This window comes from Salvelinus fontinalis, chromosome 4, assembly GCF_029448725.1.
Source record: "Salvelinus fontinalis isolate EN_2023a chromosome 4, ASM2944872v1, whole genome shotgun sequence".
NCBI classification, from domain to species: Eukaryota; Metazoa; Chordata; class Actinopteri; order Salmoniformes; family Salmonidae; genus Salvelinus; species Salvelinus fontinalis.
This window is the reverse complement of record NC_074668.1, coordinates 4,938,719-4,961,085: the sequence shown is the minus strand read 5'-3', so window position 1 is coordinate 4,961,085 and position 22,367 is coordinate 4,938,719. Positions and strand designations below refer to the sequence as shown.

General features: G+C 46.9%; 1 protein-coding gene across 2 annotated transcripts in view; it reads right to left on the bottom strand.

Annotated features, from left to right (window-relative positions):
- Positions 1 to 6,112: 6,112 nt before the first annotated feature.
- mtmr12 (myotubularin related protein 12) overlaps positions 6,113 to 22,367 on the bottom strand; it is an 85,448-nt gene continuing 69,193 nt past the window's right edge. For both annotated transcript variants that reach the window (XM_055918646.1, XM_055918647.1), the window contains 3 exons: positions 8,835 to 8,993; positions 7,828 to 8,090; positions 6,113 to 6,952 (listed from right to left, as the gene is read on the bottom strand). In XM_055918646.1, the coding sequence (XP_055774621.1) occupies positions 6,598 to 6,952; positions 7,828 to 8,090; positions 8,835 to 8,993 (777 nt within the window). In that variant the 3' untranslated portion in view covers positions 6,113 to 6,597. The remainder of the gene's footprint in view (positions 6,953 to 7,827; positions 8,091 to 8,834; positions 8,994 to 22,367) is intronic.

Below are 22,367 nucleotides of genomic sequence, written 5' to 3'. Positions count from 1 at the left end.
GTTAGGATAAAGTTTAGGTTTTTGGGTTAGGGTTAAGGTTAGGGTAAGAGTACAGGTTAGGATTAGGGTTAGGTTTAGGGAAAATAGGATTTTGAATGGGACTGAATTGTATGTCCCCACAAGGTTAGCTGTACAAGACTGTGTGTGTGTGTGTGTGTGTGTGTGTGTCTGAACTGAACCATTACAGTCCAACAGCTCATTTATAGCCTGGTTCCCAGATCTATGCTGTCTTGCCAACTCAAAAGGTCACACAACAACACAAACAGATCTGGAATCAGGCAAGCTCATCTATTGTGTGTACAAAACATTAAGGACACCTGCTCTTTCCATGACATCGACTGACCAGGTGAATCTAGGTAAAAGCTGTGATTCTTAATTGGACGTCACTTGTTAAATCCACTTCAATCAATTTAGATGAAGGGGAGGAGACAACTTCTTATGGCTGCAGGGGCAGTATTGAGTAGTTTGGATGAAAAAGTGCCCAGAGTAAACTGCCTGCTACTCAGTTGCTAATATATGCATATTATTAGTATATTTGGATAGAAAACACCCTGAAGTTTCTAAAACTGTTTGAATGATGTCTGTGAGTATAACAGAACTCATATGGCAGGCAAAAACCTGAGAAAAAATCCAACCAGGAAGTGGGAAATCTGAGGTTTGTAGTTTTTCAAATCATCGCCTATCGAATACACAGTGGCATATGGTTTCATTTTGCACTTCCTAAGGCTTCCACTAGATGTCAGTCTTTAGAACCTTGTCTGATGCTTCTACTGTGAAGTGGGGCCGAATGAGAGGGGATTGCGTAAGGTCTGCCATGAGCTGACCATGCGCGTTCATGTGAGAGCGAGCTCTGTTCTATCGCATTTCTGAAGACAAAGGAATTCTCCGGTTGGAACATTATTGAAGATTTGTTAAAAACATCCTAAAGATTGATTCAATACATCGTTTGATGTGGCTCTCTGCAAAATCACCAGATGTTTTTGGAACTACTGAACATAACGCGCCAATGTATACTGAGATTTGTTGATATAAATATGAACTTTACCGAACAAAACATACATGTATTGTGTAACATGAAGTCCTATGAGTGTCATCTGATGAAGATCATCAAAGGTTAATGATTAATTTTATCTCCATTTCTGCTTTTTGTGACTCCGGTCTTTGGCTGGAAAAATGGCTGTGATTTGGCGGTAACCTAACATAATCGTTTGTGGTGCTTTCGCTGTAAAGCCTTTTTGAAATCGGACACTGTGGTGGGATTAACAAAATTACCTTTGAAATTGTATAAAATACTTGTATGTTTGAGGAATTTTAATTATGAGATTTCTGTTTGAATTTGGCGCCCTGCACTTTCACTGGCTGTTGTCATATCGATCCCGTTAACGGGATTGCAGCCATAAGAAGTTTTAAAGAAAGATTTTTAAGCCTTGAGACAATTGAGACATGGATTGTGTGTGTGTGTCATTCAAAGGGTGAATGGGCAAGACAAAATATTGAAGTGCCTTTGAACGGGGTATGGTAGTAAGTGCCAGCTGCACCGGTTTGAATCAAGAACTGCAACACTGCTGGGTTTTTCCACGCTCAACAGTTTCCCATATGAATCAAGAATGGCCCACCACCCAAAGGACATCCAACCGACTTGACACAACTGCGGAAAGCATTGGAGTCAACACGGGGCCAGCATCCCTGTGGAATGCTTTGGACACCTTGTAGAGTCCATGTCCTGACACATTGAGGCTGTTCTGAGGGAAAAAAGGGGGTGCAACTCAATACTAAGAAAGAGTTTTGTATACTCAGTGTTACCTTCCTCCTCCTGAGCACAGTTTTTCCTGTCACCAGCAGAGGGCTCTGCATTGAAATAATAACCAAAACATACTGTACATTTTCCTGAAGAGGAAATAATCAAACCAGCCTAGCAATCCAGCCATCGAACCAGCCTAGCAATCCAGCCATCGAACCAGCCTAGCAATCCAGCCATCGAACCAGCCTAGCAATCCAGCCATCGAACCAGCCTAGCAATCCAGTCATCAAACCAGCCTAGCAATCCAGCCATCGAACCAGCCTAGCAATCCAGCCATCGAACCAGCCTAGCAATCCAGCCATCAAACCAGCCTAGCAATCCAGCCATCAAACCAGCCTAGCAATCCAGCCATCGAACCAGCCTAGCAATCCAGCCTAGCAATCCAGCCATCGAACCAGCCTAGCAATCTAGTCATCGAACCAGCCTAGCAATCCAGCAATCGAACCAGCCTAGCAATCCAGTCATCGAACCAGCCTAGCAATCCAGCCATCAAACCAGCCTAGCAATCCAGCCATCAAACCAGCCTAGCAATCCAGCCATCAAACCAGCCTAGCAATCCAGCCATCGAACCAGCCTAGCAATCCAGCCATCAAACCAGCCTAGCAATCCAGCCATCAAACCAGCCTAGCAATCCAGCCATCGAACCAGCCTAGCAATCCAGCCTAGCAATCCAGCCATCGAACCAGCCTAGCAATCTAGTCATCGAACCAGCCTAGCAATCCAGCAATCGAACCAGCCTAGCAATCCAGTCATCGAACCAGCCTAGCAATCCAGCCATCAAACCAGCCTAGCAATCCAGCCATCAAACCAGCCTAGCAATCCAGCCATCAAACCAGCCTAGCAATCCAGCCATCGAACCAGCCTAGCAATCTAGTCATCGAACCAGCCTAGCAAACCAGCCTAGCAATCCAGCCATCGAACCAGCCTAGCAATCCAGCCATCAAACCAGCCTAGCAATCCAGCCATCGAACCAGCCTAGCAATCTAGTCATCGAACCAGCCTAGCAAACCAGCCTAGCAATCCAGCCATCGAACCAGCCTAGCAATCCAGTCATTAGTGCTGAGCAATTAGTGCTTTTTGGGTCAGTTCGGTTCCATTTTTTTTTTATATGTAAAAAAAAAAGAGAAAAATCTGTTTTAGATTTCGATAAAAAAAATGAAAACATGAAATATTGACATTACACTGATTTTAGAGCTTTTTAATTAAAATTCCAAAGTCAAAAACAGTGAACATTTAATTGCTAAAACATTGAAAATATGATATGGTCTCTGTCAGGTCCACCTTGGGTAGACATCAATATAATTATAGTAAATTACTATGAAATAACATTTTTCATAGCATTTACAATATTACCTCAACACAGGTACCCCCTGTATAGAGCCCCGCTACTGTTATTTACTGCTGCTCTTTAATCATTTGTTTTTCTGATCTGTTTTCCTGATTTTTGACATTTTCTTAAAACTGCGTTGTTGGTTAAGGGCTTGTAAATAACTATTTCACTGTAAGGTCTACACATGTTGTATTCAGCACATGAAGAATAACATTTACATTTTCTTTAGGTCTGATTTTGACTTTATTATTTTTCATTCCTTATGTCATCATCTCTGCCCAGGCAGTAGCAGTCAGCCAGACAGTTATCTCTGTTCTCCCCATACTGTACGGTCTGTAGTCATCCTATTTAGCTGGCCTGCCTAAGTATGCTGCAGAGCTGTCTGACAATCATTTGACTAGTTCTTCAAAGTAGATAAGACATACTTTCACGAACGGTGAAAGTGTATCCGTCCAGAGATCTGTATATAATGACGATATGCTCATGTCTCCGCCCTAACAATAGGAGTCGCTGTCCCAAAGGCGGGAATGCAGGCGACAAATTTAGCCCATTGTGTTAAATTTGGACAGATTTTGTCGTGAGTTAAAACTCCCGTTCGCCTTTTCCTCTCTGACCTGCCTCTGAGCCAGGAAAAACTGGCGAAATAGATTATGGTCATTGTAGTTAATTACCACGTTTCTGCGCTGAACTTGGTTGAATATTTGCTTAATGAAAACTCCTTCCGCCAAAAACTTGACTTAATGTCTCCGATTTCTTTCGTAAATGATTTAATTTCTCTCTAGAGAAACGGCGTGTTGAGCTCACAAAAAAAAACAAATGTAATTCAAGTAATTGAACCGACATCGGTCAATTATTTGTTAAATAACAGAAATCGGTTAATTTAAAGCCGGTTAAAATCGCTCAGCACTACCAGTTATCAAACCTAAAGCAATACGATCCAGTAATTCCTAAAACACAACCATATTAAAAGAGCAGGATCATTGTTCTTGTATTTACACAAAAAAAAAACATGATCCAATAAGTGAAATTAACAATAAACAAATCAATGACAAACAAAAATAAGAAGAGAAAAACCTTGGGTATGCATGCACATAGTTATGCAGATGTACGTCAACGATGTAAAGCTATCAAAACCTCTCTCAGACAATACGGCAGAAGAATAACTGAACAGAATAATGTATGTTCAAGAGGGGTGTAAGTGAATGAATGAATTAGTGAGTGACAGAAGGTTAAAATGTGCAGTAGGTTAAAATGTGCAGAAGGTTAAAATGTGCAGTAGGTTAAAATGTTGTTTTTGGAAAAAGCACTTTCCCTGATGATTTACTACCGTCACATTACATCCAGTATGATATTGGCTTTGGATTCCAGTCCACAGAGATCAGGAATAAAACAGTGTAGAAGTTGTAAGGTAAAACAAAACAAAAATAAGCTCCCTTTCTGCAGTATAAAACATACAGCTGCCTCATTGGTTAACCAGCTCCCTTTCTGCAGTATAAAACATACAGCTGGCCTCATTGGTTAACCAGCTCCCTTTCTGCAGTATAAAACATACAGCTGGGCCTCATTGGTTAACCAGCTCCCTTTCTGCAGTATAAAACATACAGCTGGGCCTCATTGGTTAACCAGCTCCCTTTCTGCAGTATAAAACATACAGCTGGGCCTCATTGGTTAACCAGCTCCCTTTCTGCAGTATAAAACATACAGCTGGGCCTCATTGGTTAACCAGCTCCCTTTCTGCAGTATAAAACATACAGCTGGCCTCATTGGTTAACCAGCTCCCTTTCTGCTGTATAAAACATACAGCTGGCCTCATTGGTTAACCAGCTCCCTTTCTGCAGTATAAAACATACAGCTGGGCCTCATTGGTTAATAAGCTCCCTTTCTGCAGTATAAAACATACAGCTGGCCTCATTGGTTAACCAGCTCCCTTTCTGCAGTATAAAACATACAGCTGGCCTCATTGGTTAACCAGCTCCCTTTCTGCAGTATAAAACATACAGCTGGCCTCATTGGTTAACCAGCTCCCTTTCTGCAGTATAAAACATACAGCTGCCTCATTGGTTAACCAGCTCCCTTTCTGCAGTATAAAACATACAGCTGGCCTCATTGGTTAACCAGCTCCCTTTCTGCAGTATAAAACATACAGCTGGCCTCATTGGTTAACCAGCTCCCTTTCTGCAGTATAAAACATACAGCTGGCCTCATTGGTTAACCAGCTCCCTTTCTGCAGTATAAAACATACAGCTGCCTCATTGGTTAACCAGCTCCCTTTCTGCAGTATAAAACATACAGCTGCCTCATTGGTTAACCAGCTCCCTTTCTGCAGTATAAAACATACAGCTGGCCTCATTGGTTAACCAGCTCCCTTTCTGCAGTATAAAACATACAGCTGCCTCATTGGTTAACCAGCTCCCTTTCTGCAGTATAAAACATACAGCTGGCCTCATTGGTTAACCAGCTCCCTTTCTGCAGTATAAAACATACAGCTGCCTCATTGGTTAACCAGCTCCCTTTCTGCAGTATAAAACATACAGCTGGCCTCATTGGTTAACCAGCTCCCTTTCTGCAGTATAAAACATACAGCTGCCTCATTGGTTAACCAGCTCCCTTTCTGCAGTATAAAACATATAGCTGGGCCTCATTGGTTAACCAGCTCCCTTTCTGCAGTATAAAACATACAGCTGCCTCATTGGTTAACCAGCTCCCTTTCTGCAGTATAAAACATACAGCTGGCCTCATTGGTTAACCAGCTCCCTTTCTGCTGTATAAAACATACAGCTGGCCTCATTGGTTAACCAGCTCCCTTTCTGCAGTATAAAACATACAGCTGGCCTCATTGGTTAACAAGCTCCCTTTCTGCAGTATAAAACATACAGCTGGCCTCATTGGTTAACACATACTGCACACTTATGGCATAGATGCATGTGATTTTGGTCCACAGATTGTCCATTATTGGGAAGCAACACAAGAGAGAAAACGGCTTCTATACCATTAAGCAACCTCTGGTATTCCATCGAGAGACTAGCATTTTTTATTTAATTAAAAAGGCATACAAGTGGTAATTCATTATTCAGTGCTTTACAGTAGTTATGTATTTTAGACCGTACAGCTCTATGGTTCTTTAAACAGGACAGTAGTCAACTATGGGCAGCTAGGAATTCTTTAAAAGATGCCATTTCCTTTAAGCAAGAGACGGGAGATATTCAGTCACAGTTTTGTTGTGAGCAACAGGTTAAAAATGTTGCTCACCACAGTAGTGCACAAATGGTATTAGGCTATAGCTTTGGTCTTCTCTGTCTAAAGCAGGAACACGATGGTCATGTCAACGATGGCTTTGAGAAGTGAGCACCACGACACATACAGGTCCAACACTTTAGGTCCCGGTGTACGTACAGTAACAGGCCTCCCAACCAAACCCACCTCCCCATTGGATTTGTGACAGACAGAGGGACTGTGTGTGTCTATCCTAGACCAGAGACTCCGGGCCACCACCATCATCCTCTCTATCGGCCAGGTTTCCTGCCATCCCCGTCACCATGAGGCTCTGAAGCAGGCTGGTCGGTATGGCCGGTTTGAACGACCAGTTCCTCGACGTCACGAACGGGAACGACGACGACAGCCTCACCGAAGACCTGGCTGCGATCACCGACGCTGTCTTGGCCCTTGGCCTCGCCCCCTTGTGGTTGGAGGTTAAAGTGCAGCCGTGGCGGTCTAGCTGTCTCTGCAGCTCCTGAACCTCCCCCAGTATCTCAGAGACTTTACTCAGCATGGCCACTGGACCCCCTCCTAGGATCTGTACGTCATGGATCCAGCGTAGGTACCTTTCATAGAAAGACAGAACAGTAAAATAGTGGTTGGACATCCCAGTAATGTGACTCAAATCGCAGCCATCTTGGGTCAGAGAATCTTTCATTCTAGAAACCCATCAACTACAGTCAAATATATTATTATTATTATTAAATAAAACAATTAATTTGTAGATATAAAAATTATGTCACAAAATAGGTTTAAGTTCAAGAGTCTTTTCTTGGTGAAATAAAAGGTTAAAAAAGGTGGATGCACTTCCTGATTTAAGAGTTAACCAAATCATTTCACCAATAGCTTCAGCCAGCTGGTGTGCGACCATGGAAAAATTGGTTTGACTTTGGATAGCCAATTTCCAGGAATAGTTATGGACCGTTAATAATTTACATAAATTGAATAAATGACAATATTTCCATGTTGCACATCTTTTAGTTGTCTAATTAAATGCTTTCAATATTTATATTTGAATTTATATAGTACACTTTTTTTTTGCTATTGCCCTTTAAAAAAATATTGTCCCACGTACATTGTGTAATTTATTGATGGTCTGTAACTAGCCATATAGGTATATTGAATGTCAAAGCAAATTGAACACGGGTAATACAATCAGCTGCAATCTGAATTGATGGGTGTTGTCAGCTGTGGGCAGGATTTAAACAAACTCAAACACTTTTACAGTACGCTTCGTTCCAACATAATGTTTTTCCTATCAGCTCGCAAATCTCAGTTTTAGACGAGACTGACTTCATGACCAAAATGATCCTATTTACACGTTGTAGTCAATTTTGACACTAAAATAAAAAAATCTTTGACTCGTATCAATGCAACATAGGCCGTTTTTAAAAAGTAGCTTTTTAGGGGAAGTCGCTGTCCATCTCTACGGGGCAGGTACCTCTGCATCCAGACTCGTATGGAGGGACCGTCCAGGCAGGGCAGCAGCAGACCGTGGTAGTCCAAGGGTTTAGTCTGCCATGCCTCGTAGAACTCCCTGACTGAAGAGGAAGTCTGAGGGGACTCTGAGGAAGGAGACAGCATCCAGCGACTGAGTCTCTTAACACCCAGGATTTTCTTCAGGTTGTCCGCCTCGTCTTTAAAGAAGCCCTTCTTAGGAGGGGTCTTGAAGGCTGAGCTTGGCAGGGACAGCTGACGCAGGTGCTGGAAATAAGGAATAGAAGAACAATTGTTGTTTATTGGCGACATGTTCAATTTGATCAGGATAATGTTGGAATATAATAGACTGACAATATTACAGTTGAATGGAGTTGGAGAGAGAGCGAGAGAGACAGACAGAGAGACACAGACAGACAGAGAGAGACAGACAGACAGACAGAGACAGAGAGAGACAGAGAGAGACAGAGAGAGACAGAGAGAGACAGAGAGAGACAGAGAGAGACAGACACAGAAAGAGACAGAGAGAGACAGACACAGAAAGAGACAGAGAGAGACAGACACAGAGAGACAGAGAGAGACAGACACAGAGAGACAGAGAGAGACAGAGAGACAGACAGAGAGAGAGAGAGAGACAGACAGAGACAGAGACAGAGACAGACACAGAGAGACAGAGAGAGACAGACACAGAGAGAGACAGAGACAGACAGAGAGAGACAGAGAGAGAGAGAGAGACAGAGAGAGAGAGAGAGACAGACAGAGACAGAGACAGACACAGAGACAGACAGACACAGAGACAGACACAGAGACAGACACAGAGACAGACACAGAGACAGACACAGAGACAGACACAGAGACAGACACAGAGACAGACACAGAGACAGACACAGAGACAGACACAGAGACAGACACAGAGACAGACACAGAGACAGACAGACACAGAGACAGACAGACACAGAGACAGACAGACACAGAGACAGACAGAGAGAGAGACAGACAGAGAGAGAGTACCTTGGGTCTGTATGATTTCCTCACAGACCTGTCCTGCTTGGCCTTCTCGCTATACAAAGGGTTAGTGAAGAGATCCTGTGCCTTGCAGTCAAACTGCACCGACCAGTCCCACACTGTAGGGCAGTTCAATGGGCTTCTTTGTGTGTGGGGCGACTCGGCCTGCCAAGACAAGCAAACAGTCAGGCTGGGTGTATGTGGGCATACTGTATATAGTACAGGCTGTTTACCCGACTGTACACAGAAGTGGAGACTGGTGGAGGGAGGACCAGCTCATTGTAACGGAGGTCACTGTTCCATTAGTTCATTTCCAGAAGTTACAATGAGCCCGTCCTCTGATTTAAAGTGACACCAGCCTCCACTGGCCCATGTACGTTCTGGTGTAACACAGCTGGAAGAGACAGGGTAACACAGCTGGAAGAGACAGGGTAACACAGCTGGAAGAGACAGGGTAACACAGCTGGAAGAGACAGGGTAACACAGCTGGAAGAGACAGGGTAACACAGCTGGAAGAGACAGGGTAACACAGCTGGAAGAGACAGGGTAACACAGCTGGAAGAGACAGGGTAACACAGCTGGAAGAGACAGGGTAACACAGCTGGAAGAGACAGGGTAACACAGCTGGAAGAGACAGGGTAACACAGCTGGAAGAGACAGGGTAACACAGCTGGAAGAGACAGGGTAACACAGCTGGAAGAGACAGGGTAACACAGCTGGAAGAGACAGGGTAACACAGCTGGAAGAGACAGGGTAACACAGCTGGAAGAGACAGGGTCTGACGTCTAGTCATCTACACTACAGGGTAACACAGCTGGAAGAGACAGGGTAACACAGCTGGAAGAGACAGGGTCTAACGTCTAGTCATCTACACTACAGGGTAACACAGCTGGAAGTGACAGGGTAACACAGCTGGAAGAGGCAGGGTCTGACGTCTAGTCATCTACACTACAGGGTAACACAGCTGGAAGAGACAGAGTAACACAGCTGGAAGAGACAGGGTAACACAGCTGGAAGAGACAGGGTAACACAGCTGGAAGAGACAGGGTAACACAGCTGGAAGAGACAGGGTCTGACGTCTAGTCATCTACACTACAGGGTAACACAGCTGGAAGAGACAGAGTAACACAGCTGGAAGAGACAGGGTAACACAGCTGGAAGAGACAGGGTAACACAGCTGGAAGAGACAGGGTAACACAGCTGGAAGAGACAGGGCCTGACGTCTAGTCATTAAACACTACAGGGTAACACAGCTGGAAGAGACAGGGTAACACAGCTGGAAGAGACAGGGTAACACAGCTGGTAGAGACGGGGTCTGACGTCTAGTCATCTACACTACAGGGTAACACAGCTGGAAGAGACAGGGTAACACAGCTGGAAGAGACAGGGCCTGCCGTCTAGTCATCTACACTACAGGGTAACACAGCTGGAAGAGACAGGGTAACACAGCTGGAAGAGACAGGGTCTAACGTCTAGTCATCTACACTACAGGGTAACACAGCTGGAAGAGACAGGGTAACACAGCTGGAAGAGACAGGGTAACACAGCTGGAAGAGACAGGGTAACACAGCTGGAGGAGACGGGGTCTGACGTCTAGTCTGCCTGCGTGTGTCTTTACCCTGAGTATGTTGTCTCTGTGTCTGCGTGTGTCTTTACCCTGAGTATGTTGTCTCTGTGGCTGCCTGCTTGTGTCTTTACCCTGAGTATGTTGTCTCTGTGTCTGTCTGCGTGTGTCTTTACCCTGAGTATGTTGTCTCTGTGTCTGCCTGCGTGTGTCTTTACCCTGAGTATGTTGTCTCTGTGTCTGCCTGCGTGTGTCTTTACCCTGAGTATGTTGTCTCTCTGTGTCTGCCTGCTTGTGTCTTTACCCTGAGTATGTTGTCTCTCTGTGTCTGCCTGCGTGTGTCTTTACCCTGAGTATGTTGTCTCTGTGGCTGCCTGCGTGTGTCTTTACCCTGAGTATGTTGTCTCTGTGGCTGCCTGCGTGTGTCTTTACCCTGAGTATGTTGTCTCTGTGTCTGTCTGCGTATGTCTTTACCCTGAGTATGTTGTCTCTGTGTCTGCGTGCGTGTGTCTTTACCCTGAGTATGTTGTCTCTGTGTCTGCTTGTGTCTTTACCCTGAGTATGTTGTCTCTGTCTGCCTGCGTGTGTCTTTACCCTGAGTATGTTGTCTCTGTGTCTGCTTGTGTCTTTACCCTGAGTATGTTGTCTCTGTGTCTGCTTGTGTCTTTACCCTGAGTATGTTGTCTCTGTGGCTGCCTGCGTGTGTCTTTACCCTGAGTATGTTGTCTCTGTGGCTGCCTGCGTGTGTCTTTACCCTGAGTATGTTGTCTCTGTGGCTGCCTGCGTGTGTCTTTACCCTGAGTATGTTGTCTCTGTGGCTGCCTGCGTGTGTCTTTACCCTGAGTATGTTGTCTCTGTGCCTGCCTGCGTGTGTCTTTACCCTGAGTATGTTGTCTCTGTGGCTGCCTGCGTGTGTCTTTACCCTGAGTATGTTGTCTCTGTGGCTGCCTGCTTGTGTCTTTACCCTGAGTATGTTGTCTCTGTGTCTGCCTGCGTGTGTCTTTACCCTGAGTATGTTGTCTCTGTCTGCCTGCTTGTGTCTTTACCCTGAGTATGTTGTCTCTCTGTGTCTGCCTGCCTGTGTCTTTACCCTGAGTATGTTGTCTCTGTGGCTGCCTGCGTGTGTCTTTACCCTGAGTATGTTGTCTCTGTGGCTGCCTGCGTGTGTCTTTACCCTGAGTATGTTGTCTCTGTGGCTGCCTGCGTGTGTCTTTACCCTGAGTATGTTGTCTCTGTGGCTGTCTGCTTGTGTCTTTACCCTGAGTATGTTGTCTCCGTGTCTGCCTGCGTGTGTCTTTACCCTGAGTATGTTGTCTCTGTGCCTGCCTGCGTGTGTCTTTACCCTGAGTATGTTGTCTCTCTGTGTCTGCCTGCTTGTGTCTTTACCCTGAGTATGTTGTCTCCGTGGCTGCCTGCTTGTGTCTTTACCCTGAGTATGTTGTCTCTGTGGCTGCCTGCGTGTGTCTTTACCCTGAGTATGTTGTCTCTGTGGCTGCCTGCGTGTGTCTTTACCCTGAGTATGTAGTCTCTGTGGCTGCCTGCTTGTGTCTTTACCCTGAGTATGTTGTCTCTGTGTCTGCCTGCGTGTGTCTTTACCCTGAGTATGTTGTCTCTGTGTCTGCCTGCTTGTGTCTTTACCCTGAGTATGTTGTCTCTGTGCCTGCCTGCGTGTGTCTTTACCCTGAGTATGTTGTCTCTCTGCGGCTGCCTGCGTGTGTCTTTACCCTGAGTATGTTGTCTCTGTGGCTGCCTGCTTGTGTCTTTACCCTGAGTATGTTGTCTCTCTGTGTCTGCCTGCGTGTGTCTTTACCCTGAGTATGTTGTCTTTGTGTCTGTCTGCTTGTGTCATTACCCTGAGTATGTTGTCTCTGTGTCTGCCTGCGTATGTCTTTACCCTGAGTATGTTGTCTCTGTGTCTGCCTGCGTGTGTCTTTACCCTGAGTATGTTGTCTCTGTGTCTGCCTGCGTGTGTCTTTACCCTGAGTATGTTGTCTCTCTGTGTCTGCCTGCTTGTGTCTTTACCCTGAGTATGTTGTCTCTCTGTGTCTGCCTGCTTGTGTCTTTACCCTGAGTATGTTGTCTCTCTGTGTCTGCCTGCTTGTGTCTTTACCCTGAGTATGTTGTCTCTGTGTCTGCCTGCTTGTGTCTTTACCCTGAGTATGTTGTCTCTGTGTCTGCTTGTGTCTTTACCCTGAGTATGTTGTCTCTGTGTCTGCCTGCGTGTGTCTTTACCCTGAGTATGTTGTCTCTGTGTCTGTCTGCTTGTGTCATTACCCTGAGTATGTTGTCTCTGTGTCTGCCTGCTTGTGTCTTTACCCTGAGTATGTTGTCTCTGTGTCTGCCTGCTTGTGTCTTTACCCTGAGTATGTTGTCTCTCTGTGTCTGCCTGCTTGTGTCTTTACCCTGAGTATGTTGTCTCCGTGTCTGCCTGCTTGTGTCTTTACCCTGAGTATGTTGTCTCTGTCTGCCTGCTTGTGTCTTTACCCTGAGTATGTTGTCTCTGTGCCTGCCTGCGTGTGTCTTTACCCTGAGTATGTTGTCTCTCTGTGGCTGCCTGCGTGTGTCTTTACCCTGAGTATGTTGTCTCTGTGCCTGCCTGCGTGTGTCTTTACCCTGAGTATGTTGTCTCTCTGTGGCTGCCTGCGTGTGTCTTTACCCTGAGTATGTTGTCTCTGTGGCTGCCTGCGTGTGTCTTTACCCTGAGTATGTTGTCTCTGTGTCTGCCTGCGTATGTCTTTATCCTGAGTATGTTGTCTCTGTGTCTGCCTGCGTGTGTCTTTACCCTGAGTATGTTGTCTCTCTGTGTCTGCCTGCGTGTGTCTTTACCCTGAGTATGTTGTCTCTCTGTGTCTGCCTGCTTGTGTCTTTACCCTGAGTATGTTGTCTCTGTGGTTGCCTGCGTATGTCTTTACCCTGAGTATGTTGTCTCTCTGTGTCTGTCTGCGTGTGTCTTTACCCTGAGTATGTTGTCTCTCTGTGTCTGCCTGCCTGTGTCTTTACCCTGAGTATGTTGTCTCTGTGGCTGCCTGCGTGTGTCTTTACCCTGAGTATGTTGTCTCTCTGTGTCTGCCTGCTTGTGTCTTTACCCTGAGGATGTTGTCTCTGTGGCTGCCTGCGTGTGTCTTTACCCTGAGTATGTTGTCTCTGTGGCTGCCTGCGTGTGTCTTTACCCTGAGTATGTTGTCTCTGTGTCTGCCTGCGTGTGTCTTTACCCTGAGTATGTTGTCTCTGTGGCTGCCTGCCTGTGTCTTTACCCTGAGTATGTTGTCTCTGTGGCTGCCTGCCTGTGTCTTTACCCTGAGTATGTTGTCTCTGTGTCTGCCTGCCTGTGTCTTTACCCTGAGTATGTTGTCTCTGTGGCTGCCTGCTTGTGTCTTTACCCTGAGTATGTTGTCTCTGTGGCTGCCTGCGTGTGTCTTTACCCTGAGTATGTTGTCTCTGTGGCTGCCTGCGTGTGTCTTTACCCTGAGAATGTTGTCTCTGTGTCTGCCTGCGTGTGTCTTTACCCTGAGTATGTTGTCTCTGTGTCTGCCTGCGTGTGTCTTTACCCTGAGTATGTTGTCTCTGTGTCTGCTTGTGTCTTTACCCTGAGTATGTTGTCTCTGTGTCTGCCTGCGTGTGTCTTTACCCTGAGTATGTTGTCTCTGTGGCTGCCTGCGTGTGTCTTTACCCTGAGTATGTTGTCTCTGTGGCTGCCTGCGTGTGTCTTTACCCTGAGTATGTTGTCTCTCTGTGTCTGCCTGCGTGTGTCTTTACCCTGAGTATGTTGTCTCTCTGTGTCTGCCTGCGTGTGTCTTTACCCTGAGTATGTTGTCTCTGTGTCTGCCTGCGTGTGTCTTTACCCTGAGTATGTTGTCTCTCTGTGGCTGCCTGCGTGTGTCTTTACCCTGAGTATGTTGTCTCTGTGGCTGCCTGCTTGTGTCTTTACCCTGAGTATGTTGTCTCTGTGGCTGCGTGTGTCTTTACCCTGAGTATGTTGTCTCTGTGTCTGCCTGCGTGTGTCTTTACCCTGAGTATGTTGTCTCTGTGTCTGCCTGCGTGTGTCTTTACCCTGAGTATGTTGTCTCTGTGTCTGCTTGTGTCTTTACCCTGAGTATGTTGTCTCTGTGTCTGCCTGCGTGTGTCTTTACCCTGAGTATGTTGTCTCTGTGTCTGCCTGCGTGTGTCTTTACCCTGAGTATGTTGTCTCTGTGTCTGCCTGCGTGTGTCTTTACCCTGAGTATGTTGTCTCTGTGGCTGCCTGCGTGTGTCTTTACCCTGAGTATGTTGTCTCTGTGGCTGCCTGCGTGTGTCTTTACCCTGAGCATGTTGTCTCTCTGTGTCTGCCTGCGTGTGTCTTTACCCTGAGTATGTTGTCTCTCTGTGTCTGCCTGCGTGTGTCTTTACCCTGAGTATGTTGTCTCTGTGTCTGCCTGCCTGTGTCTTTACCCTGAGTATGTTGTCTCTGTGGCTGCCTGCGTGTGTCTTTACCCTGAGTATGTTGTCTCTGTGGCTGCCTGCGTGTGTCTTTACCCTGAGTATGTTGTCTCTGTGGCTGCCTGCGTGTGTCTTTACCCTGAGTATGTTGTCTCTGTCTGCCTGCTTGTGTCTTTACCCTGAGTATGTTGTCTCTGTGGCTGCGTGTGTCTTTACCCTGAGTATGTTGTCTCTGTGGCTGCCTGCTTGTGTCTTTACCCTGAGTATGTTGTCTCTGTGTCTGTCTGCTTGTGTCTTTACCCTGAGTATGTTGTCTCTGTGTCTGCTTGTGTCTTTACCCTGAGTATGTTGTCTCTGTGGCTGCCTGCGTGTGTCTTACCCTGAGTATGTTGTCTCTGTGTCTGTCTGCGTGTGTCTTTACCCTGAGTATGTTGTCTCTGTGTCTGCCTGCGTGTGTCTTTACCCTGAGTATGTTGTCTCTGTGTCTGCCTGCGTGTGTCTTTACCCTGAGTATGTTGTCTCTGTGTCTGCTTGTGTCTTTACCCTGAGTATGTTGTCTCTGTGTCTGCTTGTGTCTTTACCCTGAGTATGTTGTCTCTGTGGCTGCTTGTGTCTTTACCCTGAGTATGTTGTCTCTGTGGCTGCCTGCGTGTGTCTTTACCCTGAGTATGTTGTCTCTCTGTGTCTGCCTGCGTGTGTCTTTACCCTGAGTATGTTGTCTCTCTGTGTCTGCCTGCGTGTGTCTTTACCCTGAGTATGTTGTCTCTGTCTGCCTGCTTGTGTCTTTACCCTGAGTATGTTGTCTCTGTGTCTGCCTGCGTGCGTCTTTACCCTGAGTATGTTGTCTCTGTGTCTGCCTGCGTGCGTCTTTACCCTGAGTATGTTGTCTCTGTGGCTGCCTGCTTGTGTCTTTACCCTGAGTATGTTGTCTCTGTGTCTGCCTGCCTGTGTCTTTACCCTGAGTATGTTGTCTCTGTGGCTGCCTGCGTGTGTCTTTACCCTGAGTATGTTGTCTCTGTGGCTGCCTGCGTGTGTCTTTACCCTGAGTATGTTGTCTCTGTGTCTGCCTGCGTGTGTCTTTACCCTGAGTATGTTGTCTCTGTGTCTGCGTGTGTCTTTACCCTGAGTATGTTGTCTCTGTGTCTGCTTGTGTCTTTACCCTGAGTATGTTGTCTCTGTGGCTGCCTGCGTGTGTCTTTACCCTGAGTATGTTGTCTCTGTGTCTGCTGTGTCTTTACCCTGAGTATGTTGTCTCTCTGTCTGCTTGTGTCTTTACCCTGAGTATGTTGTCTCTGTGTCTGCTTGTGTCTTTACCCTGAGTATGTTGTCTCTGTGTCTGCCTGCGTGTGTCTTTACCCTGAGTATGTTGTCTCTCTGTCTGCTTGTGTCTTTACCCTGAGTATGTTGTCTCTGTGTCTGCCTGCGTGTGTCTTTACCCTGAGTATGTTGTCTCTGTGTCTGCTTGTGTCTTTACCCTGAGTATGTTGTCTCTGTGTCTGCCTGCGTGTGTCTTTACCCTGAGTATGTTGTCTCTGTGTCTGTCTGCGTGTGTCTTTACCCTGAGTATGTTGTCTCTCTGTGTCTGCCTTCGTGTGTCTTTACCCTGAGTATGTTGTCTCTGTGTCTGCTTGTGTCTTTACCCTGAGTATGTTGTCTCTGTCTGCCTGCGTGTGTCTTTACCCTGAGTATGTTGTCTCTCTGTGTCTGCTTGTGTCTTTACCCTGAGTATGTTGTCTCTGTGTCTGCCTGCCTGTGTCTTTACCCTGAGTAAGTTGTCTCTGTGGCTGCCTGCGTGTGTCTTTACCCTGAGTATGTTGTCTCTGTGGCTGCCTGCGTGTGTCTTTACCCTGAGTATGTTGTCTCTGTGGCTGCCTGCGTGTGTCTTTAGCCTGAGTATGTTGTCTCTGTGGCTGCCTGTGTCTTTACCCTGAGTATGTTGTCTCTGTGGCTGCCTGCCTGTGTCTTTACCCTGAGTATGTTGTCTCTGTGTCTGCCTGCGTGTGTCTTTACCCTGAGTATGTTGTCTCTGTGGCTGCCTGCGTGTGTCTTTACCCTGAGTATGTTGTCTCTCTGTGGCTGCTTGTGTCTTTACCCTGAGTATGTTGTCTCTGTGTCTGTCTGCTTGTGTCTTTACCCTGAGTATGTTGTCTCTGTGTCTGCTTGTGTCTTTACCCTGAGTATGTTGTCTCTGTGGCTGCCTGCGTGTGTCTTTACCCTGAGTATGTTGTCTCTGTGTCTGTCTGCGTGTGTCTTTACCCTGAGTATGTTGTCTCTGTGTCTGCCTGCGTGTGTCTTTACCCTGAGTATGTTGTCTCTGTGTCTGCCTGCGTGTGTCTTTACCCTGAGTATGTTGTCTCTGTGTCTGCTTGTGTCTTTACCCTGAGTATGTTGTCTCTGTCTGCTTGTGTCTTTACCCTGAGTATGTTGTCTCTGTGTCTGCTTGTGTCTTTACCCTGAGTATGTTGTCTCTGTGTCTGCCTGCGTGTGTCTTTACCCTGAGTATGTTGTCTCTGTGGCTGCCTGCGTGTGTCTTTACCCTGAGTATGTTGTCTCTCTGTATCTGCCTGCGTGTGTCTTTACCCTGAGTATGTTGTCTCTCTGTGTCTGCCTGCGTGTGTCTTTACCCTGAGTATGTTGTCTCTCTGTGTCTGCCTGCGTGTGTCTTTACCCTGAGTATGTTGTCTCTCTGTGTCTGCCTGCGTGTGTCTTTACCCTGAGTATGTTGTCTCTCTGTGTCTGCCTGCTTGTGTCTTTACCCTGAGTATGTTGTCTCTGTGGCTGCGTGTGTCTTTACCCTGAGTATGTTGTCTCTGTGTCTGCCTGCGTGTGTCTTTACCCTGAGTATGTTGTCTCTGTGTCTGCCTGCGTGTGTCTTTACCCTGAGTATGTTGTCTCTGTGGCTGCGTGTGTCTTTACCCTGAGTATGTTGTCTCTGTGGCTGCGTGTGTCTTTACCCTGAGTATGTTGTCTCTGTGTCTGCCTGCGTGTGTCTTTACCCTGAGTATGTTGTCTCTGTGTCTGCCTGCGTGTGTCTTTACCCTGAGTATGTTGTCTCTGTGTCTGCTTGTGTCTTTACCCTGAGTATGTTGTCTCTGTGTCTGCTTGTGTCTTTACCCTGAGTATGTTGTCTCTGTGTCTGCCTGCGTGTGTCTTTACCCTGAGTATGTTGTCTCTGTGTCTGCCTGCGTGTGTCTTTACCCTGAGTATGTTGTCTCCGTGTCTGCCTGCTTGTGTCTTTACCCTGAGTATGTTGTCTCTGTGGCTGCCTGCGTGTGTCTTTACCCTGAGTATGTTGTCTCTGTGGCTGCGTGTGTCTTTACCCTGAGTATGTTGTCTCTGTGGCTGCCTGCGTGTGTCTTTACCCTGAGTATGTTGTCTCTGTGGCTGCGTGTGTCTTTACCCTGAGTATGTTGTCTCTGTGGCTGCCTGCCTGTGTCTTTACCCTGAGTATGTTGTCTCTGTGGCTGCCTGCGTGTGTCTTTACCCTGAGTATGTTGTCTCTGGCTGCCTGCTTGTGTCTTTACCCTGAGTATGTTGTCTCTGTGGCTGCGTGTGTCTTTACCCTGAGTATGTTGTCTCTGTGTCTGCCTGCGTGTGTCTTTACCCTGAGTATGTTGTCTCTGTGGCTGCCTGCGTGTGTCTTTACCCTGAGTATGTTGTCTCTGTGGCTGCCTGCGTGTGTCTTTACCCTGAGTATGTTGTCTCTGTGTCTGCCTGCGTGTGTCTTTACCCTGAGTATGTTGTCTCTGTGGCTGCCTGCTTGTGTCTTTACCCTGAGTATGTTGTCTCTGTGGCTGCCTGCTTGTGTCTTTACCCTGAGTATGTTGTCTCTGTGTCTGCCTGCGTGTGTCTTTACCCTGAGTATGTTGTCTCTGTGGCTGCCTGCGTGTGTCTTTACCCTGAGTATGTTGTCTCTGTGGCTGCGTGTGTCTTTACCCTGAGTATGTTGTCTCTGTGGCTGCCTGCCTGTGTCTTTACCCTGAGTATGTTGTCTCTGTGGCTGCCTGCGTGTGTCTTTACCCTGAGTATGTTGTCTCTGTGGCTGCCTGCGTGTGTCTTTACCCTGAGTATGTTGTCTCTCTGTGGCTGCTTGTGTCTTTACCCTGAGTATGTTGTCTCTGTGTCTGCCTGCGTGTGTCTTTACCCTGAGTATGTTGTCTCTGTGGCTGCCTGCGTGTGTCTTTACCCTGAGTATGTTGTCTCTGTGGCTGCCTGCGTGTGTCTTTACCCTGAGTATGTTGTCTCTGTGTCTGCGTGTGTCATTACCCTGAGTATGTTGTCTCTGTGTCTGCTTGTGTCTTTACCCTGAGTATGTTGTCTCTGTGTCTGCTTGTGTCTTTACCCTGAGTATGTTGTCTCTGTGTCTGCTTGTGTCTTTACCCTGAGTATGTTGTCTCTGTGGCTGCCTGCGTGTGTCTTTACCCTGAGTATGTTGTCTCTGTGTCTGCTGTGTCTTTACCCTGAGTATGTTGTCTCTCTGTCTGCTTGTGTCTTTACCCTGAGTATGTTGTCTCTGTGTCTGCTTGTGTCTTTACCCTGAGTATGTTGTCTCTGTGTCTGCCTGCGTGTGTCTTTACCCTGAGTATGTTGTCTCTCTGTCTGCTTGTGTCTTTACCCTGAGTATGTTGTCTCTGTGTCTGCCTGCGTGTGTCTTTACCCTGAGTATGTTGTCTCTCTGTGTCTGCTTGTGTCTTTACCCTGAGTATGTTGTCTCTGTGTCTGCCTGCCTGTGTCTTTACCCTGAGTATGTTGTCTCTGTGGCTGCCTGCGTGTGTCTTTACCCTGAGTATGTTGTCTCTGTGGCTGCCTGCTTGTGTCTTTACCCTGAGTATGTTGTCTCTGTGGCTGCGTGTGTCTTTACCCTGAGTATGTTGTCTCTGTGGATGCCTGCTTGTGTCTTTACCCTGAGTATGTTGTCTCTGTGTCTGCCTGCCTGTGTCTTTACCCTGAGTATGTTGTCTCTGTGTCTGCGTGTGTCTTTACCCTGAGTATGTTGTCTCTGTGTCTGCTTGTGTCTTTACCCTGAGTATGTTGTCTCTGTGTCTGCTTGTGTCTTTACCCTGAGTATGTTGTCTCTGCGGCTGCCTGCGTGTGTCTTTACCCTGAGTATGTTGTCTCTGTGTCTGCCTGCGTGTGTCTTTACCCTGAGTATGTTGTCTCTGTGTCTGCCTGCGTGTGTCTTTACCCTGAGTATGTTGTCTCTGTGTCTGCCTGCGTGTGTCTCTACCCTGAGTATGTTGTCTCTGTGGCTGCTTGTGTCTTTACCCTGAGTATGTTGTCTCTGTGTCTGTCTGCGTGTGTCTTTACCCTGAGTATGTTGTCTCTGTGTCTGCTTGTGTCTTTACCCTGAGTATGTTGTCTCTGTGTCTGCCTGCGTGTGTCTTTACCCTGAGTATGTTGTCTCTGTGTCTGCCTGCGTGTGTCTTTACCCTGAGTATGTTGTCTCTCTGTGTCTGCTTGTGTCTTTACCCTGAGTATGTTGTCTTTGTGTCTGCCTGCCTGTGTCTTTACCCTGAGTATGTTGTCTCTGTGGCTTTCTGCGTGTGTCTTTACCCTGAGTATGTTGTCTCTGTGGCTGCCTGCGTGTGTCTTTACCCTGAGTATGTTGTCTCTGTGTCTGCTTGTGTCTTTACCCTGAGTATGTTGTCTCTGTGTCTGCCTGCGTGTGTCTTTACCCTGAGTATGTTGTCTCTGTGTCTGCTTGTGTCTTTACCCTGAGTATGTTGTCTCTGTGTCTGCCTGCGTGTGTCTTTACCCTGAGTATGTTGTCTCTGTGTCTGCTTGTGTCTTTACCCTGAGTATGTTGTCTCTGTGTCTGCTTGTGTCTTTACCCTGAGTATGTTGTCTCTGTGTCTGCTTGTGTCTTTACCCTGAGTATGTTGTCTCTGTGTCTGCCTGCGTGTGTCTTTACCCTGAGTATGTTGTCTCTCTGTCTGCTTGTGTCTTTACCCTGAGTATGTTGTCTCTGTGTCTGCCTGCGTGTGTCTTTACCCTGAGTATGTTGTCTCTGTGTCTGCTTGTGTCTTTACCCTGAGTATGTTGTCTCTGTGTCTGCCTGCGTGTGTCTTTACCCTGAGTATGTTGTCTCTGTGTCTGTCTGCGTGTGTCTTTACCCTGAGTATGTTGTCTCTCTGTGTCTGCCTTCGTGTGTCTTTACCCTGAGTATGTTGTCTCTCTGTGTCTGCCTTCGTGTGTCTTTACCCTGAGTATGTTGTCTCTGTGTCTGCTTGTGTCTTTACCCTGAGTATGTTGTCTGTGTCTGCCTGCGTGTGTCTTTACCCTGAGTATGTTGTCTCTCTGTGTCTGCTTGTGTCTTTACCCTGAGTATGTTGTCTCTGTGTCTGCCTGCCTGTGTCTTTACCCTGAGTATGTTGTCTCTGTGGCTGCCTGCGTGTGTCTTTACCCTGAGTATGTTGTCTCTGTGGCTGCCTGCGTGTGTCTTTACCCTGAGTATGTTGTCTCTGTGGCTGCCTGCGTGTGTCTTTACCCTGAGTATGTTGTCTCTGTGGCTGCGTGTGTCTTTAGCCTGAGTATGTTGTCTCTGTGGCTGCCTGCCTGTGTCTTTACCCTGAGTATGTTGTCTCTGTGGCTGCCTGCGTGTCTTTACCCTGAGTATGTTGTCTCTGTGGCTGCCTGCTTGTGTCTTTACCCTGAGTATGTTGTCTCTGTGGCTGCGTGTGTCTTTACCCTGAGTATGTTGTCTCTGTGTCTGCCTGCGTGTGTCTTTACCCTGAGTATGTTGTCTCTGTGGCTGCCTGCGTGTGTCTTTACCCTGAGTATGTTGTCTCTCTGTGGCTGCTTGTGTCTTTACCCTGAGTATGTTGTCTCTGTGTCTGCCTGCGTGTGTCTTTACCCTGAGTATGTTGTCTCTGTGGCTGCCTGCTTGTGTCTTTACCCTGAGTATGTTGTCTCTGTGTCTGCTTGTGTCTTTACCCTGAGTATGTTGTCTCTGTGGCTGCCTGCGTGTGTCTTTACCCTGAGTATGTTGTCTCTGTGTCTGTCTGCGTGTGTCTTTACCCTGAGTATGTTGTCTCTGTGTCTGCCTGCGTGTGTCTTTACCCTGAGTATGTTGTCTCTGTGTCTGCTTGTGTCTTTACCCTGAGTATGTTGTCTCTGTGTCTGCTTGTGTCTTTACCCTGAGTATGTTGTCTCTGTGTCTGCTTGTGTCTTTACCCTGAGTATGTTGTCTCTGTGACTGCCTGCGTGTGTCTTTACCCTGAGTATGTTGTCTCTGTGGCTGCCTGCGTGTGTCTTTACCCTGAGTATGTTGTCTCTGTGGCTGCCTGCGTGTGTCTTTACCCTGAGTATGTTGTCTCTCTGTGTCTGCCTGCGTGTGTCTTTACCCTGAGTATGTTGTCTCTCTGTGTCTGCCTGCGTGTGTCTTTACCCTGAGTATGTTGTCTCTCTGTGTCTGCCTGCGTGTGTCTTTACCCTGAGTATGTTGTCTCTCTGTGTCTGCCTGCTTGTGTCTTTACCCTGAGTATGTTGTCTCTGTGGCTGCGTGTGTCTTTACCCTGAGTATGTTGTCTCTGTGTCTGCCTGCGTGTGTCTTTACCCTG